Source organism: Oratosquilla oratoria, chromosome 3, assembly GCF_046742065.1.
Source record: "Oratosquilla oratoria isolate Oo_2021 chromosome 3, ASM4674206v1, whole genome shotgun sequence".
Classification (NCBI taxonomy): domain Eukaryota; kingdom Metazoa; phylum Arthropoda; class Malacostraca; order Stomatopoda; family Squillidae; genus Oratosquilla; species Oratosquilla oratoria.
In genome coordinates this window covers 88,434,690-88,451,189 of record NC_134779.1, presented here as the reverse complement: position 1 = coordinate 88,451,189, position 16,500 = coordinate 88,434,690, and the positions used below count along the sequence as shown (strand labels likewise).

At 37.9% G+C, this 16,500-nt stretch overlaps 1 protein-coding gene across 8 annotated transcripts in view; it reads left to right on the top strand.

The window, feature by feature from the left end:
• The window catches only part of LOC143024178 (reticulocalbin-2-like), a 238,176-nt gene that overhangs the window by 125,892 nt on the left and 95,784 nt on the right, over nt 1-16,500 (top strand). For all 8 annotated transcript variants that reach the window (XM_076183014.1, XM_076183020.1, XM_076183012.1 and 5 more), the window contains exon 5: nt 14,131-14,329. In XM_076183014.1, coding sequence (XP_076039129.1) covers nt 14,131-14,329 — 199 coding nt within the window. The remainder of the gene's footprint in view (nt 1-14,130; nt 14,330-16,500) is intronic.

Genomic DNA, 16,500 nt, shown 5'->3' with positions numbered 1-16,500 from the left:
TACATCATTATTCCCTTTCTATGTTGTTCATTTTCCCCCATGTATTTTTCTTCGTTTAGTTCCAGTTCAACTAATATGTGGTAACTTTTACTTAGTGGTGTTTTATATTCAATCTTGTCCACTATTTCAAGTTCTGATGTGATTATTAGGTCTAGTCTTGATGGCTCTTCCTCATTTCTATACCTAGTATTCTCTTGTATCCATTGTGTCATTGTTCTATAATCATATCAAGTAGTACATTTTCCCACAGGTTGTCTCCACCCTTCACTGTCATCTCTTCCCAGCAGATTTCTTTACAATTAAAGTCACCCATTATAACTGTTCTTCCTCCATCTTCCATTATCTTATTTAGTGTTATCCTTGTGTCTTCTAACAAATTCTTGTGTTCTCTCTCTTACCACGAAACCATTTTAGGAGGCACATAATTTACCACCCACTTCCTGCTCTTCTTTTCCCTGTCCTCTATTTCCATCATAATCATTTCCACTCTATTCTTTCCATGTGTAACATTCCTCACATTTACATCCTTCAACAGGAACATAACTCCATCACCTTGTTTTACTTCTCTGTTTCTGATCCAATAATTATATACACCATGTCCTACACTGTTGGGTGGTAATGGACCATTCAATTTTGTCTCCACAATTCCCATTATGTCAGGTTCCTTTTCCATCAGGTAATCATTCAGTTCATTCAAGCCTGTTATTAATCCATCTATATTTGTGAAGGACACTTTTAATTTTCTGTCACTATCCTGTTTTCTGTTTACCGTCTGTTTTTCTCTCCTATGAACCATTTCCTCACTTTCATATCCACTACTCTCCAATAGAATTCCTCTTTGACTCTGTTCTGTTCTTGTTTTTTTCCTTAGCTTCATTTATTTTTGTTTTCTCTTTCTCTCTTTCCTCTTTAATCATCTCTCTTTTTATCCATACCTATTTGTACTGATCACTTTCTGCTAGTTTCCCTGTTTTTGATAAGATACTCTCTGCTGTCGTTTGTGACTTGAATTTAACCTTAATTGGTCTGGTCTTGTCTATACTGTATTTCCCCAGCTATATATTTCTTCAATTTCTTTCCCTATTACCTGTTCACCTTCTTGAAATATTTTTAATGTCTTTTTCACTCTGTCTTTCTCATCTCTTACTCCTGTGGTCCTATTTCGAATATGTTTCTCTTCCATTCCTAATATAATTATACATTTCTTTTTATCTGCTAAGTCTCTTACTATATTCTCCTTCTCTCTCATCATTTTAATAACTGTGCCCTTAGTGTGTTCCTTCATCTGTTGTTTCACTATATCTCTAAATTTAATTTTGTTATCCTCCTGAACATTTTCCAACTACTTACCTCTTTTTCTGTGGACTCTTTATTCTCTTTATTATTCCTGTTTAATTCCTCATCCTTTACTACTTTTAACTCTTTGTAATTCTTCTATTTATTTAGATTTTGGTTCTCCTTCTTTAGTTCTTCCAATTTATCAACTCTTTCCGTAATTAGTTCTAGTTGGCTAAACCTAACCTCCCTTGCTTAATTATTTTTTGTTAGTTTTTCCTCTAGACTTGTTAATTGGGGGAGGTTGTCATCTCCTCCCTCATTAAATACATAGAAATAATTATCTCTACTTTCTATTGCGCTGCTCTTATCCATATTTCTAATTTTAATGCCTTTACTGATCTGTTCGACTTCACCTGTGTTCGTCCCCTTCCTCATTTTCTTTCATTTTACTGTTTATTATGCTTTGTATTTTGTCTGCCAGTTCATTCTTGCATTCTTTCAAAATCCAGTTTGCTATTTCATCTGGTCCATGTGATTTTCTGACATCAAAATTACTCAAGTGTTTCATTATTTCGTTCTTTGTTTCTTCTATTTCTTTCATAGGGGAGACTTTCTCTTCCCATTCGATCTCTCCAAGTTGTATGTTCTCCCTTGTAAACACCGATTTAAAATGCTTGTTCATAATATCTGTCATTTCTATTTCCTCTGTGTATTCAACTCCTCCTTGTCATAATTTCTCTAAATATTGTTTGTTTTTCAGTTTGTTGTTTACAAATCTGTAAAATAGTTTTGGTTGATCTTTACATTTTTCTGTGACATCTTTTTCATATTTTCTTTTTTCGTCTCTGCACACTTGTATATATTCATTTCTATAACAAGTATATATTTTCCATTTTTCAGGTCTTTTGTATTTCTTCCATTTGGTCCAAGCTTTATCTCTTTTGTCTTTCAACTCCTTACAACTTTTGTTGTACCAGCACTTTACATATTCTTTTTCTTGTTTTTGTCTTGGGACATACTTTTCCACTCCTTTTTTTTTTTTTTTTTTTTTTTTTTTATAAATTTTTGTCAAAATATTCCATTTCTCTTCTAATGTTGTATCTTCTTTGTGTATTGTTTCCCAGTTTTCATTTTGAAAGAATTCTCTTATTTTATCAAAATTTGTTTTTTCATATATCAATCTTTTCTATATTTTAATTTCTTTTCATGTATTTTTTCTCATTTAGTTCTAGTTCTATCAATATGTGGTCACTTTTACTTATTGGTGCCTGGTATTCTATCTTTTCCACTATTCTAGGTTCTGATGTGATTATTAGGTCTAGTCTTGATGGTTCTTCTTCATTTCTATACCTAGTGTTCTCTTGAATCCATTGTGTCATTGTGTGGTCAATAATCATCTCAAGTGGAACATTTCCCCATGAGTCTTCTCCACCCTCTACTGTCATCTCTTCCCAGCAGACTTCTTTGCAATTAAAGTCGCCCATCATAACTATTCTTCCTCCATCTTCCATTATCTTGTTTAATGTTATTCTTGTGTCTTCCAACATACTTTTATGTTCACTCTCTTCCCACGAGGCTTTTTTGGGGGGCACATAGTTTATTACAAACTTTCTGCTCTTCTTATCTCTGTCTTCTACTTCTATCATAATCATCTCTACTCTATTCTTTCCATATGTGACACTCTTCATAGTCAGGAACATAACTTCACCCCCTTGTTTTATCTCTCTGTTTCTAATCCAATAATTATATGCATTGTGTCCTATGCTATTGGGTGGTAGTGGACCTTTTAATTTCATTTCTACAATTCCCATTATGTCTGGTTCTTTTTCCTTCAGATATTCGTTCAGCTCATTCAGTCCTGTTATTAATCCATCTATATTTGTGTAGGACACTCATAACTTTCTGTTATTTCAATTGTATTTTCTGTTTCTTTTTTGTTTCTCTCTGTTATGGTCCATTTCCTCACTTTCATATTCACTACTCTCCAATAGAATTCTTCTTTTTCTGACTCCATTTGGTTCTCGTTTTTTTCTTTAGCTTCTTGCCTTTTCATTTTTTCTTCCTCTCTTTCCTCTTTATTCATTTCTTTTTTTATCCATACCTTTTTATATTGTTCACTTGCTGCTAGCTTCCCTGTTTTTGCTAAGATATTCTCTGCTGTTGTTTGTGACCTGAATTTAATCTCAATTGGTCTGTTCTTATCTGTACTATATTTTCCGAGCCTAAACATCTCTTCAATTTGTTTCATGATTTCAGGTTCATCTTCCTGAACTAATTCTAGTAAACTGTTTACATTTTTCTTTTTCCTCTTTAATTCTTGTGGTTCTATTTTGGCTAAATTTCTCTTCCATTCCTAATATAATTATACATTTCTTTTTGTCTGCTAAGTCTCTTACTATATTCTCCTTCTGTCTCATCACTTTAATAACTGAGTCTTCAGTTTGTTCTTTCATTTGTTGCTTAATTATGTCAGTAAATGCAACTTTACTGTTTTCTTGGATTTTTTTCCAATCCTGTGCTTCCTTTGCTATGGCCTCTTTATTGTCTTTATTATTCCTCTTTAATTCCTCATTCTCTTCTTTAACTTCTTCTAACTATCTTGTTAATTCTTCTATTTCTAAAGTTAAGTTTTTGTTCGCCTTCTCTAGTTCTTCCAATCTTTCAACTCTCTGTGCAATCTTGGCTACATTACCGAACTTGTTTTCCCAATGCTCGGTCATCTTATCAAGTTTCTCCCCTAGTCTTGCCAATCGGGGGAGGTTGGTATCCCCCCCACCCTCTTTAAATCCCTGGAAACTATTATCATCACCTTCCACTGTGCTGCTCTTATCTATACTTCTAATCTTTACATTTTTGTTGATCCCGTCATCACCAAAATCATCATCATCGGTCCGTCTTTTGTTTACAAGATGCCTGGCCTCCTGGACCATGTCCCCCTCTTCCTCATTTCCTTCCATTTCCCTCAATAATCCCTCCCCTTCTCCTTCCCTATCACCCCCCCACTACACCATGAGCTCTCCCCTACCCTATAAATACAATAAGGCACTTCCTGGATGTTGAGATCCACGTAGATTTTCCTTTTTCTTTGGAACTCTAATTCTCGCCGTCCATTCGACGAAAGTGTGTGTGTGTGTATTTACCTAGTTGTATTTTACGGGAAGGGGAGCTATGGTCATGGTGTCCCATCTTCATATCTCATTTTATCTAAACTATTTTTAAATTGATGTATTGTTTTTGCACACACCACTTTCTCATCTAATTTGTTCCAACTGTCTATTACTCTGTGAGGAAAGCTGTTCTTTTTCAGATCTCTTCTATAGCTGTATTTCTTGATTTTCTTTCTGTGTCCTCTTGTATTTCTATCATCCCATTTTATCAGATTCTCTCTATCAATAATTTCTATGCCTTTCATGATTCTGTAAATAGCTATCAAATCTCCTCTCTTCTTTGCTCTAGTGTCTGTAGTTCAAGTTTTGCTAGTCTCTCTTCATATGATAGTTTTGAGAGTGTTGGTGCCAATTTTGTAATTGCTCTTTGTATTCTTTCAATTTTTTTTTATACATTTTTTTTTGTACTTGGTGACCACATCATTGCTGCATATTCCAATCTTAGTCTTATCAGAGTGATTAGAATTTTCTTCACCATTTCTTCATCCAGGTATGTAAATGCCACTTTGATTGTTCTTATTTAATTATAAGTTTCTCCAAAAATCTTATTTATATGTTTCTCAGGTGACATATTATTCATAACAATGACTCCCAGGTCCTTCTCATTTTCTACTTTTTTTTATTCCTTCTCCCAATTTATATGATCCTGTTATTCTGTTTTTGCTTTTTCCAAATTCCATTATACTACACTTTTTAGTGTTGAACTCCATCTCCCACTTCCTACTCCATTCCCATACTTTATCTAGATCACTCTGTAGTGACTCACAATCTTCTTCCGTGTTCACTTTTTTTTAATAGTTTTGCATCATCTGCAAAGAAGCTCATATAACTTTAAATTTCTTCATCCATATCATTAATATATATATAGCAAACATTATTGGGGCCAGAACTGTTCCTTGTGGAACACCGCTTATTACTTCATCCCATTTTGAGTGTTTGTCTCTTATCACTACTCTCATTTTTCTTCCTTGCAAAAAGTTTTCCATCCATATAAGCAGTTTGCCCTGTATTCCTCCTTCAGTTTCTAATTTCTTAAGCAACTTATGTGGTACTTTGACAAAAGCTTTTTTTAGGTCTAGAAATGCACAATCAGCCCATCCATCTCTTTCTTGTATTATATCTATTAGCCTTGAATAGAAACATATTAAATTGGTAACGCATGATCGTCCTTGTCTGAATCCAAATTGCCTTGGATTTAGCACATTGTTTTTTTCTCAATATTTTACCCATCTACTTTTGATAATTCTTTCACAAATTTTTGCTATTGTACTTGTTAGAGAGAGTGGTCTATAGTTGGTAGGGTCTTTATTTCCCCCTTTATATATAGGTACTATATTTGCTTTTTTCCAATCTTCTGGAACTTTTCCTTCTTTCAAGGAACTGTTTATTATGCTATGTATTTTGTCTGCCAGTTCATTCCTGCATTCTCTCAAAATCCAGTTTGCTATTTCATCTGGTCCATGCAATTTTCTAACATCAAGATTACTCAAGTGTTTCATTATTTCATTCTTTGTTGCTTCTATTTCTTTCATAGGAGGGACTTTCTCTTTCCATTCGATCTCTTCAGGTTGTATGTTCTCCCTTATAAACATCGATTTAAAATGCTTGTTCATAATTTCCACCATTTCTATTTCCTCTGTGTATTCAACTCCTTGTCTTAATTTCTCCAAATCTTGTTTGTTTTTCAGTTGTTTACAATTCTGTAAAATAGTTTTGGTTGATCTTTACATTTTTCTATGACATCTTTTTCATATTTTCTCTTCTCTCTGCACGCTTGTACATATTCATTTCTATAACAAGTATATATTTTCCATTTTTCAGGTCTTTTGTTTTTCTTCAATTTGGTCCAAGCTTTGTCTCTTTTGTCTTTTAACTCCCTACAACTTTTGTTGTACCAGCACTTTACATATTCTTTTTCTTGTTTTTGTCTTGGGACATACTTTTCCACTCCTTTTTTATAAATTTTTGTCAAAATATTCCATTTCTCTTCCACTGTTGTTTCTTCTTTGTATATTCCTTCCCAGTTTTCTTTTTGAAAGAACTCTCTTATTTTATCAAAGTTTGTTTTTTCATACATCATTCTTCCTTTTCTATATCGTTCATTTCTTTTCATGTATTTTTCCTCATTTAGTTCCAGTTCAATCAATATGTGGTCACTTTTACTTATTGGTGTTTTATATTCAATCTTTTCCACTATTCTAGGTTCTGATGTGATTATTAGGTCTAGTCTTGATGGTTCTTCCTCATTTCTATACCTAGTGTTCTCCTGTATCCACTGTGTCATTGTATGTTCAATAATCATCTCGAGTAGAACATTTCCCCATGAGCCATCTCCACCCTTTACTGTCATCTCTTCCCAGCAGACTTCTTTGCAATTAAAGTCACCCATCATAACTATTCTTCCTCCATCTTCCATTATCTTATTTAATGTTATCTTTGTGTCCTCTAACATACTTTTATGTTCACTCTCTTCCCACAAGGCTGTTTTTGGAGGCACATAATTTATCACAAACTTTCTGCTCTTCTTATCTCTGTCTTCCACTTCAATCATAATCATCTCTACTGTATTCTTTCCATATGTGACACACCTCACGTTTATATCCTTCTTAGTCAGGAACATAACTCCACCCCCTTGCTTTGTCTCTCTGTTTGTAATCCAATAATTATATGCATTATGTCCTATACTGTTTTTAATTTAGTTTCTACAATTCCCATTATGTCCGGTTCTTTTTCCTTCAGATAATTATTATTCAGCTCATTCAATCCTGTTATTAATCCATCTATATTTATATTCTCTGTTTCCCTTTTGTTTTTCTCTAGTATGTTGTATTTCCTTTCATATTCACTACTCTCCAATAGAACTTCTCTTTTTGTGACTCTGTTCTCATCTTGTTTTTTTCCTTAGCTTCATGTCTTTTCATTTTTTCCTCCTCTCTTTCCTCTTTATTCATTTCTCTTTTTATACATACCTTTTTATATTATTCACTGGTTGCTAGTTTCCCTGTTTTTGTTAAGATATTCTCTGCCGTTGTTTGTGACCTGAATTAATCTTAATTGGTCTGGTCTTATCTGTACTATATTTTCTGAGTCTATACATCTCTTCAATTTGTTTCATGATTTCAGGTTCATCTTCCTGAATTAATTCTAGTAAACTGCTTACTTTTTCTTTTTCCTCATTGATTCTTGAAGTTCTATCTAGGTTATGTTTCTCTTCCATTCCTAATATAATTATACATATCTTCTTATCTGCTAAGTCTCTTACTATATTCTCCTTCTGTCTCATCACTTTGATAACTGAGTCTTCAGTTTGTTCTTTCATTTGCTGTTTAATCATGCCAGTAAATGCAAATTTACTGTTTTCCTGGATTTTTTTTCCAACCCTGTGCTTCTTTTGCTATGGCCTCTTTGTTGTCTTTATTATTCCTCTTTAATTCTTCATTCTCCTCCTTTACTTCTTTTAACTGTCTTTTTAATTCTTCTATTTCATTAGTTAAATTTTTGTTTGCCTTTTGTAGTTCTTCCAATTTTTCAACTCTTTGCGCAATTTTGGCTACGTTACCGAACCTGTTTTCCCAATGTTCGATCATCTTATCAAGTTTCTCCTCTAGTCTTGCCAATCGGGGGAGGTTGGTATCCCCCCCACCCTCTTTAAATCCCTGGAAACTACTATCATCACCTTCCACTGTGCTGCTCTTATCTATACTTCTAATCTTTACATTTTTGTTGATCCCGTCGTCACCAAAATAATTTTTGTCGGTCCGCCTCTTGTTTGCAAGATGTCTGGCCTCCTGGACCATGTCCCTCTCTTCCTCATTTCCCTCAATAATCCCTTCCCTTCTCCTTCCCTATCACTCCCCCACTACTCCACGAGCACTCCCGTTCCCTATAAATACAATAAAGCACTTCCTGGATGTTGAGATCCACGTAGATTTTCCTTTTTCTTCGGTACACCAATTCTCGCCGTCCATTCGACGAAAGTGTGTGTGTGTACTACTTGACATGACCAACATACAATGACATAATGGGTAAATGAAAATATCAGATACAAAAATAATGAAGAACCATCGAGACTAGATTTAGTATTTACAACAGAACCTGAAATTGTGGATAAAATTTGATATAAGACACCCTTTGGAAAGAGTGACCACATACTAATAGGAAGAAATATATATGGAGAGAAATGAAAAATACAGAAAAGGAAGATTGATGTACAACAAAATAGACTTTGGGAAACTTAAGAAATTCTTTCAAAATGCAAATTGGGAAAAATTCTACATTGAAGAGACGAAAGTGGAAGAGAAATGGATCTTTATGGAAATCTATAATGAAGGAGTGAGTAAATATGTACCAAGACAGAAACAAGAGGTGTACATTAAAGGTTGGTTCAACAGAAGATGGAAAAAAAAAATAATGGAAATTGCATCTATATATCAAGGAAAAAAAAATAATGGAAATTGCATCTATATATCAAGGAAAAAAAAATAATGGAAATTGCATCTATATATCAACCATAGAAATTAATATGTAAAAGTGAGCAGAGAAAAAAAAAATGAAAAAGACATCATAGAAAAATGTAAAGATCAACCCAGACTATTCTCTAGATATGTGAATAGTAAACTTAAAAATAAACAGGAAATGGTGAAACTATGCCTTGAAAATATAGAATACACAGAAGATCTAGGAATGGCTGAAGTCGGTTTTCACTAGAGAAAAAGTAAAACATTGGGACGAAGGAAGTGAAGTGTTATCTTCCCCCATGAGGGAAATAACAATAACAAAAAGAAATAATGGATTGTAAAATAAAATTACTGTAATGTAAGAACAGATGTGTGTCCATGTTGATCAAATTATGTATTGTAAATATTATTGCCACATACAAGGATAGCCCTTACAATGTGAAAAAGCATAATTGTGTAGATTGTGCAAAGTAATAGAATATTGATTGTATATAATTTATGTCATGGCGGACGGGAAATTCAATAATAATTCCAAAGAGATTTGGAATTTAATTTAATCCTTCTCTTATGGATGAATAGCATTTATCATGATGTGGTAACTAACCACATCAATTGGTGACCTGGAGTGGACTACAGCCGCCGCCTCCTTCCGGAGTGGACTACCAGCGCCGCCAGCCGGCGTCTACCGCCTGCTGGAATGGACTACCGCCACCGCCTTCCGGAATGGATTGCCAGCACTGCCAGCCCCAGCCTCCGTTTGCCGCCCCTGCCGGAGTGGACTACCAGCGCCACCGCCTGCTGACGTGGACCACCCCTGCCATCCCAGCCACCTGCCGACATGGACCACCCCAGTCGCCTGCAGACGTGGACCGCCACAGCCGTCGTGGACCTGCCCTGCTGCTGCTGCTGCAGTCGATGTGGACCACCCCTGCTGCCGCAGCCGTCGTGGACCACCCCTGCTGCCGCAGCCATCGTGGGCCACCCCTGCTGCCGCAGCCGTCGTGGACCTGCCCTGCCGCTGCTGCATTCAACGTGGCCCACCCCTGCCACCCCAGCTGCAGCCCCAGCTGTCATGGACCTGCCCTGCCGTTGCTGCAGTTGACGTGGACCACCCCTGCCGCCCCAGCCGCAGCCCCAGCCATCGTGGACCTGCCCTGCCGCTGCTGCAGTCAACGTGGACTACCCCTGCCGCCGCAGTCGTCATGGACCTGCCCTGCCACTGCTGCATTCGACGTAGACCACCCCTGCCGCCCCAGCCGCAGCTCCAGCCGTCATGGACCTGCCCAGCCACTGCCACAGTCAATGTGGACCTGCCCTGCCGCTGCTGCAGTTGACGTGGACCACCGCTGCCGCCGCAGCAGAGCCGACACCCCAACCATCATGGACCAGCCTGTTCCTACCTCAGCGGACGTGGTTCCTATGCAAGTACCACCCACCGATCCACCCTAGCAACCTGCAACCCTATCTGCTGTCAAAGCCTTTCGTGCACTACCTTTCCTCAGTCACGACCCGACTGTGTGGTTCAACATCCTGGAATGTAATTTCAACTCGCGCATCTCTACTAGCCTCGTCAAATTCAGCAATGCCTGCTCCCTTCTCCCTCCGGACGTCCTTTCTTGTGTATCTGACGCTATCTCTACAGTGTTAATATCCGAAACTCCATACGAAGACTTAAAGGATGCTATCCTTGCCCGATTCCAGTAATCCGTCACTACACACCTTCAAGAGCTTCTCTAAGGAAGAACTAGGCAATGAGAGACCGTCAGTCCTTCTACGCCGCATGAGGAATCTCCTGACATCAACACCGACACCATTGCACGAGCATTCGTCGACATCTAGGTTGCTTGCTCTGGTGCCCTGACCAATCTAACCTCGGACAGAGGCAGCCAGTTCGAGTCGACCCTCTGGAACAAGGTAATGGCCCTCCTTGGTGTCCGCTGTTACCGTACTGCCAGTTACTGTCCCCAGGCCAACAGCATGGAAGAGCGTTTTCATCACCAGCTGAAGGCCACCCTCTATGCCCATGCCCTAAACAACGAGCTCTGGTCAGTGACGCTGTCCCTTGTGCTCCTTGGCATCAGGAACTCTCTCAAGGTTGACATTGGCCACTCTCCTGCTGAACACGTTTTCGGCACCACCCTCAGGCTTCCCGGAGAATTCGTCGCTGACGTACCTCACTCCAACTCCTGTACTCTACACGATTATGCCCTCCAACTGAAGAAGACCATGGCCAAGCTCCACCCCGTCCCGCCACGCCAAGCTAAGTCGCCTAGGACCATTGTGAGGCAGGACCTTCTCCAGTGCACCACATCTTCGTCAGAACGGACGCCGTCAGAAAAGCCCTCCAGCCTCTGAACGAAGGCCCCTTCGAAGTTTTACGCCGCACCAGGAAGACCGTGACAATTCGGCAAAACGGGAAGCGTGACCACATTTCCATTGATCGGGTCAAACCGACCTACCTTTTTAACCCCACGGACACTCCCGTCAACGGCACTCCCATTCCTACTCCTTCCAAGCGCCCCCAGACCTTCAAGAGAGTATCATTTCACCAGTCACTTTGGGGGGGAGTAGTGTGGTAACACGCCACTACTGCAGTTTCCCCTTAATGCATATAGCATTTTTGTAAAATAAAATTACTGTAATGTAAGAAGAATTGTGTGTGTCAATCTTAATTAAATTATGTATTGTAAATATTATTGCCACATACAAAGATAGACCTTATAATGTGAAAAAGCATCTGAGTGTGACATAATTGTATAAATTGTACAAAGTAATAAAATATTGATTGTATATCATTTATGTCATGGCAGACGGGAAATTCAATAATAAATCCAAAGAGATTTGGAATTTAATTTAATCTTTCTCTTATGAATGAATACTATTTACCATAATGTGGTAACTAACCACATCAGGATCAACTAATGAACCTTGATGTTAGGAAATTACATGGCCTGGACAGAATTGCAAATTAGATACTAAAAAAATGTAAAGAAGAACTAATGGACAAAATATACAACATATAAGTTGCTCACTCAAAGAAGGAAAAATACCAAAGGACTAGAAAAATACCAACATTGTACCAATATATAAAGGAAGAAACAAAGAAGGACCAACTAATTACAAGCACTGTAGCCAAAATTTGTGAAAAAATGATCTAGAATAGATGGGTAAAACACCCGTTTCTACTCAAGACTAATAGGTACAATACAAGAAAGGGATGGATGGGCTGATTGTGCTTTCCTAGACTTACAAAAAGCCTTCAGCAAAGTACCCCCCCAAAAAAATATTATTAAAAAAAATAATAATAATAATAAAAAAAATAAAACATATGAGGGATACAAGGTAACATACTAAACTGGATAGAGGATTTCCTGCATGGTAGAAAAATGAGAGTAGTGCTCAGAGAAAACTATTCAGTTAGGGAGGTGATTAGTGGAGTTCCACAGGGATCAGTATTGACTCCAACAATGTTCGCTATTTATGTGAATGAAGATGTGGACTGTTACATGAGTTTCTTTGCAGACGATACTAAGTTGTTGAGGAAAGTGAAAACCAAAACGGATTGTGAATCACTACAGGGAGACCTAAACAAGGTTTGGAAATGGAGTCAGAAGTGGAAAATAGACTTACATTAAGAAATGTAGCATAATGGAGTTTAGAAAAAGTAAAAAAAGAATATTAGGACAATAAACAATTGGAACCAAGGAAGTAAAGAAAGTGGGATCTGAAAAAGACCTGGGAATAATTATCTCAATTGACTTGTCCCATGATAAACAAATAAACAAAATTGTCAGAGAATCATACAACTTGCTGAGATCAATAAAACTGGCTTTTTACCTATTTAGATGAAAAAATGGTTAAAAAAAATATTAGTCACACTGATAAAGCCTAGACTGGAGTAGGGTCTAACACTGTGGTCACCCTGTACCATAAAGAATAGAGAGAAAATTGAAAGAATCCAGAGAGCAACCATGAAATCGGCCCCAGCACTTTCAAAACTGTCATATGAGGAGAGACTGGCTAAATTGAAATTACCAACTATGGAACAAAAAAGAAAGGCAACCTACTGACCATCTACAGAATTTTGAAAGGCATGGAAGTCTTTGATAGAGAGAACTTTCTAAATTGGGACAAGAGAAACTTAAGAGGACAATAAAAAAAAAAAAAAAAAAAAAAAAAAAATCCACACAGAGTGGTAGACATCTGGAACAAACTGGACAAAACAATAGTGTGTACAAAAACTATACATGAATTTAAGAGCAAACTAGACACTGCGAGATATAAGGACGGTACACCACGAGCATAGCTCCCCTTCCTGTAAGATACAACTAGGTAAATACATACCTATCCATAAAAATTATGTGGTGCACTTAGTTTTTGTGCCACAGTTTGAGTCACTGGCCTAGTCTGAAGACTAAATTTCAGCCCTTCAGGGCTGCACCTACTGATGGAAGTGAGGGGTTTGACAGGATAGAGAGATCTTGGGGCTAGTCTGGAAGCTTGAGTGTCAGCCCCTCAGAGCTGCACCTCTAGGGATGTTGACAGGTTTTCAAAATGAGTAGCTTCTTTGTTCATCGTGTAGGATCACCACATGCAGGTACCCATCATTGGCCCCTTACCCATTGTAAAAGAAAAATGCTGTTTGGTATATATGTTTGTACTATTTACACTGCTGTTGCATGATGTGTGACATGCAACAGTGCTACTGGTATGTTTTGACATCACATGACATTCATAGTGGAGAGGTTAAAAAAATTGGATTAGTATTAGTAATTCAATTGTAGTAACCAGAACTTATGTCTTTAGGAACGATACCATGCCAAAGAGGTAAGTACAGGTGGTAAGGGAAAGATTTGAAGATAGTAAATGTTAAGAGTGATCAGCATTGTTTTTTTAGAGTGGACCAGGCCAATATGGACTTTATGTCTAGATATACATTAACCACTTCAGTACTAGTCAAATTCTTGTGTGTAGCATTGGCTGCCATATGTACAATGCATCACACTACTCACATGATTAAATTAAAGTCACTGCTGTAATACTCATTCTCTTTTAATCTGAGTGATAATAAACACAGAAAATGTGATTACAACTACAAAATATAATCAAGAAGCTGACATCAACATTGTGTATCCACTCATGCCTCATGATGCCTATGTAGGCATCATCATACTGAAGTAGTTAATATTGTGTAATATATATAGATATATATATATATTTTTTTACAGTTGTTAAAGGAAGACCGACAGTTGTTTATGGCTGCTGATAAGAATCTTGATGGACTTTTAGATGAAAAAGAATTTTTGGCCTTCACTCATCCTGAAGAGCATCCTGATATGCTGCCTATAATCCTTCAGCAGACCCTTGAGGAAAAAGACACAAACAAAGATGGTGTTATTGACTTCCAAGAATATATTGGGAGTGAAGGTTAGTGATATACTAATTGCTTTTTTTTTAATATTTTTTTTTAACAAGGAATATTGAATTCAAAATGCTGAATGAGACATGTGACTGGGAAATATATAAGATATGTAATATTATATTAATTTCAATCATATCATTAAAATCCATTTCTTAAAAAAATCATGATGACCCCAATAAAAATCATTTAAATGGTTTGATAAAGGATAAACTTCATTGAAAGCCTAATTTCAGCTAAACAGTCATGTATTGTAGCTGTATATGATGAAAAATTTAATCTTGAATTCTTAAAAAAAGAGAGAGAGAGAAAGGGAGAGAGAAAACAATAACATTATGATTAAGATTAACCCATTTAACCCCTTCCATATGATGACACTGACATCGACATCATGAGGTGCGAGTGAATATACGAGAATGTCAGTATCTGTGTCTTGATTATATTTATTTTATCTATAGTGAGTCTGATGTTGAGTGATCCCTGTATTCTGTGAACAGGCTTGATCACATTTTCTGTTGTTATCAATGATCGAGGTAAAGGTGGGACTTTGTCAAGGATGCATTATGTTGCCCTGGCTGTTCAACTTATACATGGATGGGGTAGTGTGAGAGGTAAATGCAAGGGTAGTGGGTAAGCGATTGGAGATGGTTAAAGAAAATGGAGAAAAGTGGGAGGTGAGCCAGCTGTTGTTTGCGGACGACACTGCGCTTGTGGCAGGATTGGAGGAGGGATTGAGGAAGTTGGTGACAGAGTTTGGGAGAGTATGTGATAGAAGAAAGCTAAACATAAATGTGGGTAAATGTAAGGTGATGAGATGTACAAGGGGTGAAAGTGGCAGTAGACTGGAAGTGAGCATTAACCTCTTCAGCACAGGCCAAAATCTCGCGGGCAGCATTATCTGCCAGATGTACGATGTGTCGTAATAATACTCGCATCATAAAATATAGTCACTGTTTATATCGATCGTTCTCTCTTTCACCCGTGAATTTTGATAACCATAGAAAATGTGATGAAGACAGTTTAGAGAGTATGTCATTACACAGGGGCAACTACAATAAATATAATCAAGATGCCGATATGGCAGCCTCGCATAACCACTTGCTCCTCATGCCGCCTACGTATGCGGCACCGTATGGAAGGGGTTAAGGGAGAGCGACTGGAGGAAGTGGATAGTTTTAGATACTTAGGTGCAAGTGTGGCAGGAAAAGGTGGAGTGAAGGTTGAGGTAGAATGTAGATTGAGAGAAGCGAGTAAATGCCTTGTTGGATTTAAGAGTGTAATGAGGAATAGACATTTGGGAATGGATGCTAAGAGGAGACTGTATGAAGGAGTGATTGTGCCAACAGCACTGTATGGGGCAGAAACATGGAACATAAGAGAGGAAGAGAGAAGGAGTTTGAATGTGTTTGAGATGAGGTGTCTGAGAAGTATGATGGGGGTTACTAGGCTAGATAGAGTGAGAAATGAGGAGGTGAGGAGGAGAACAGGGGTGGAAAGGGAGTTGGGAGATAGGGTTGATGAAAGAGTATTAGGATGGTTTGGACACATGGAAAGAATGAGTGAAGAAAGACTAGTAAAAGAGGTGTGGAAGGCAGATGTGGAGGGAGTGAACATGAGGGGACATCTTAGGATGAGGTGGATGGATGAGGTGAAGGGGGCTTTGGGGAAGAGGGGAATGTCTGTTGAGGAAGGACGGGAGAGGACAGAAGACAGGGGGTGAATGGAGAATGGTTGTATATGGATGAGGTGGAATGGGTGGGGGAATGGGGGGTGAGGTAGTATGTGTGAGCAAAATTTGACGCAGCCCGAAGGGATTTCTCCCCATCTTCTCCTTTTATGCATGGGGGGATGGAGAGGGGGGGTTCACCAATTTAATGAAGCGGCCTTGCTGTGGATGTACCGTGTCTTGCGACACTGCTTCTGACCCAGGGTAGTGGACAAGGTGCGGGGTTAACCCGTTATCCAGGAGGTGCTAAGATATGAGGGATGGTGGAGGGGTTGTAGTGTATTCAGGGATGGAATGGGTGGGAATGATTTTATGCCTTTTCCTTTTTTGGCTACCCCCCTTGTAGGGGGAAAAAGCCTTGGTATATTTATGTATGTATGTATGTATGTATCAATGATCAGGGTGATAGAGAATGAGTAATACATCTGTGACTTTATATTTTATAATGCGTGT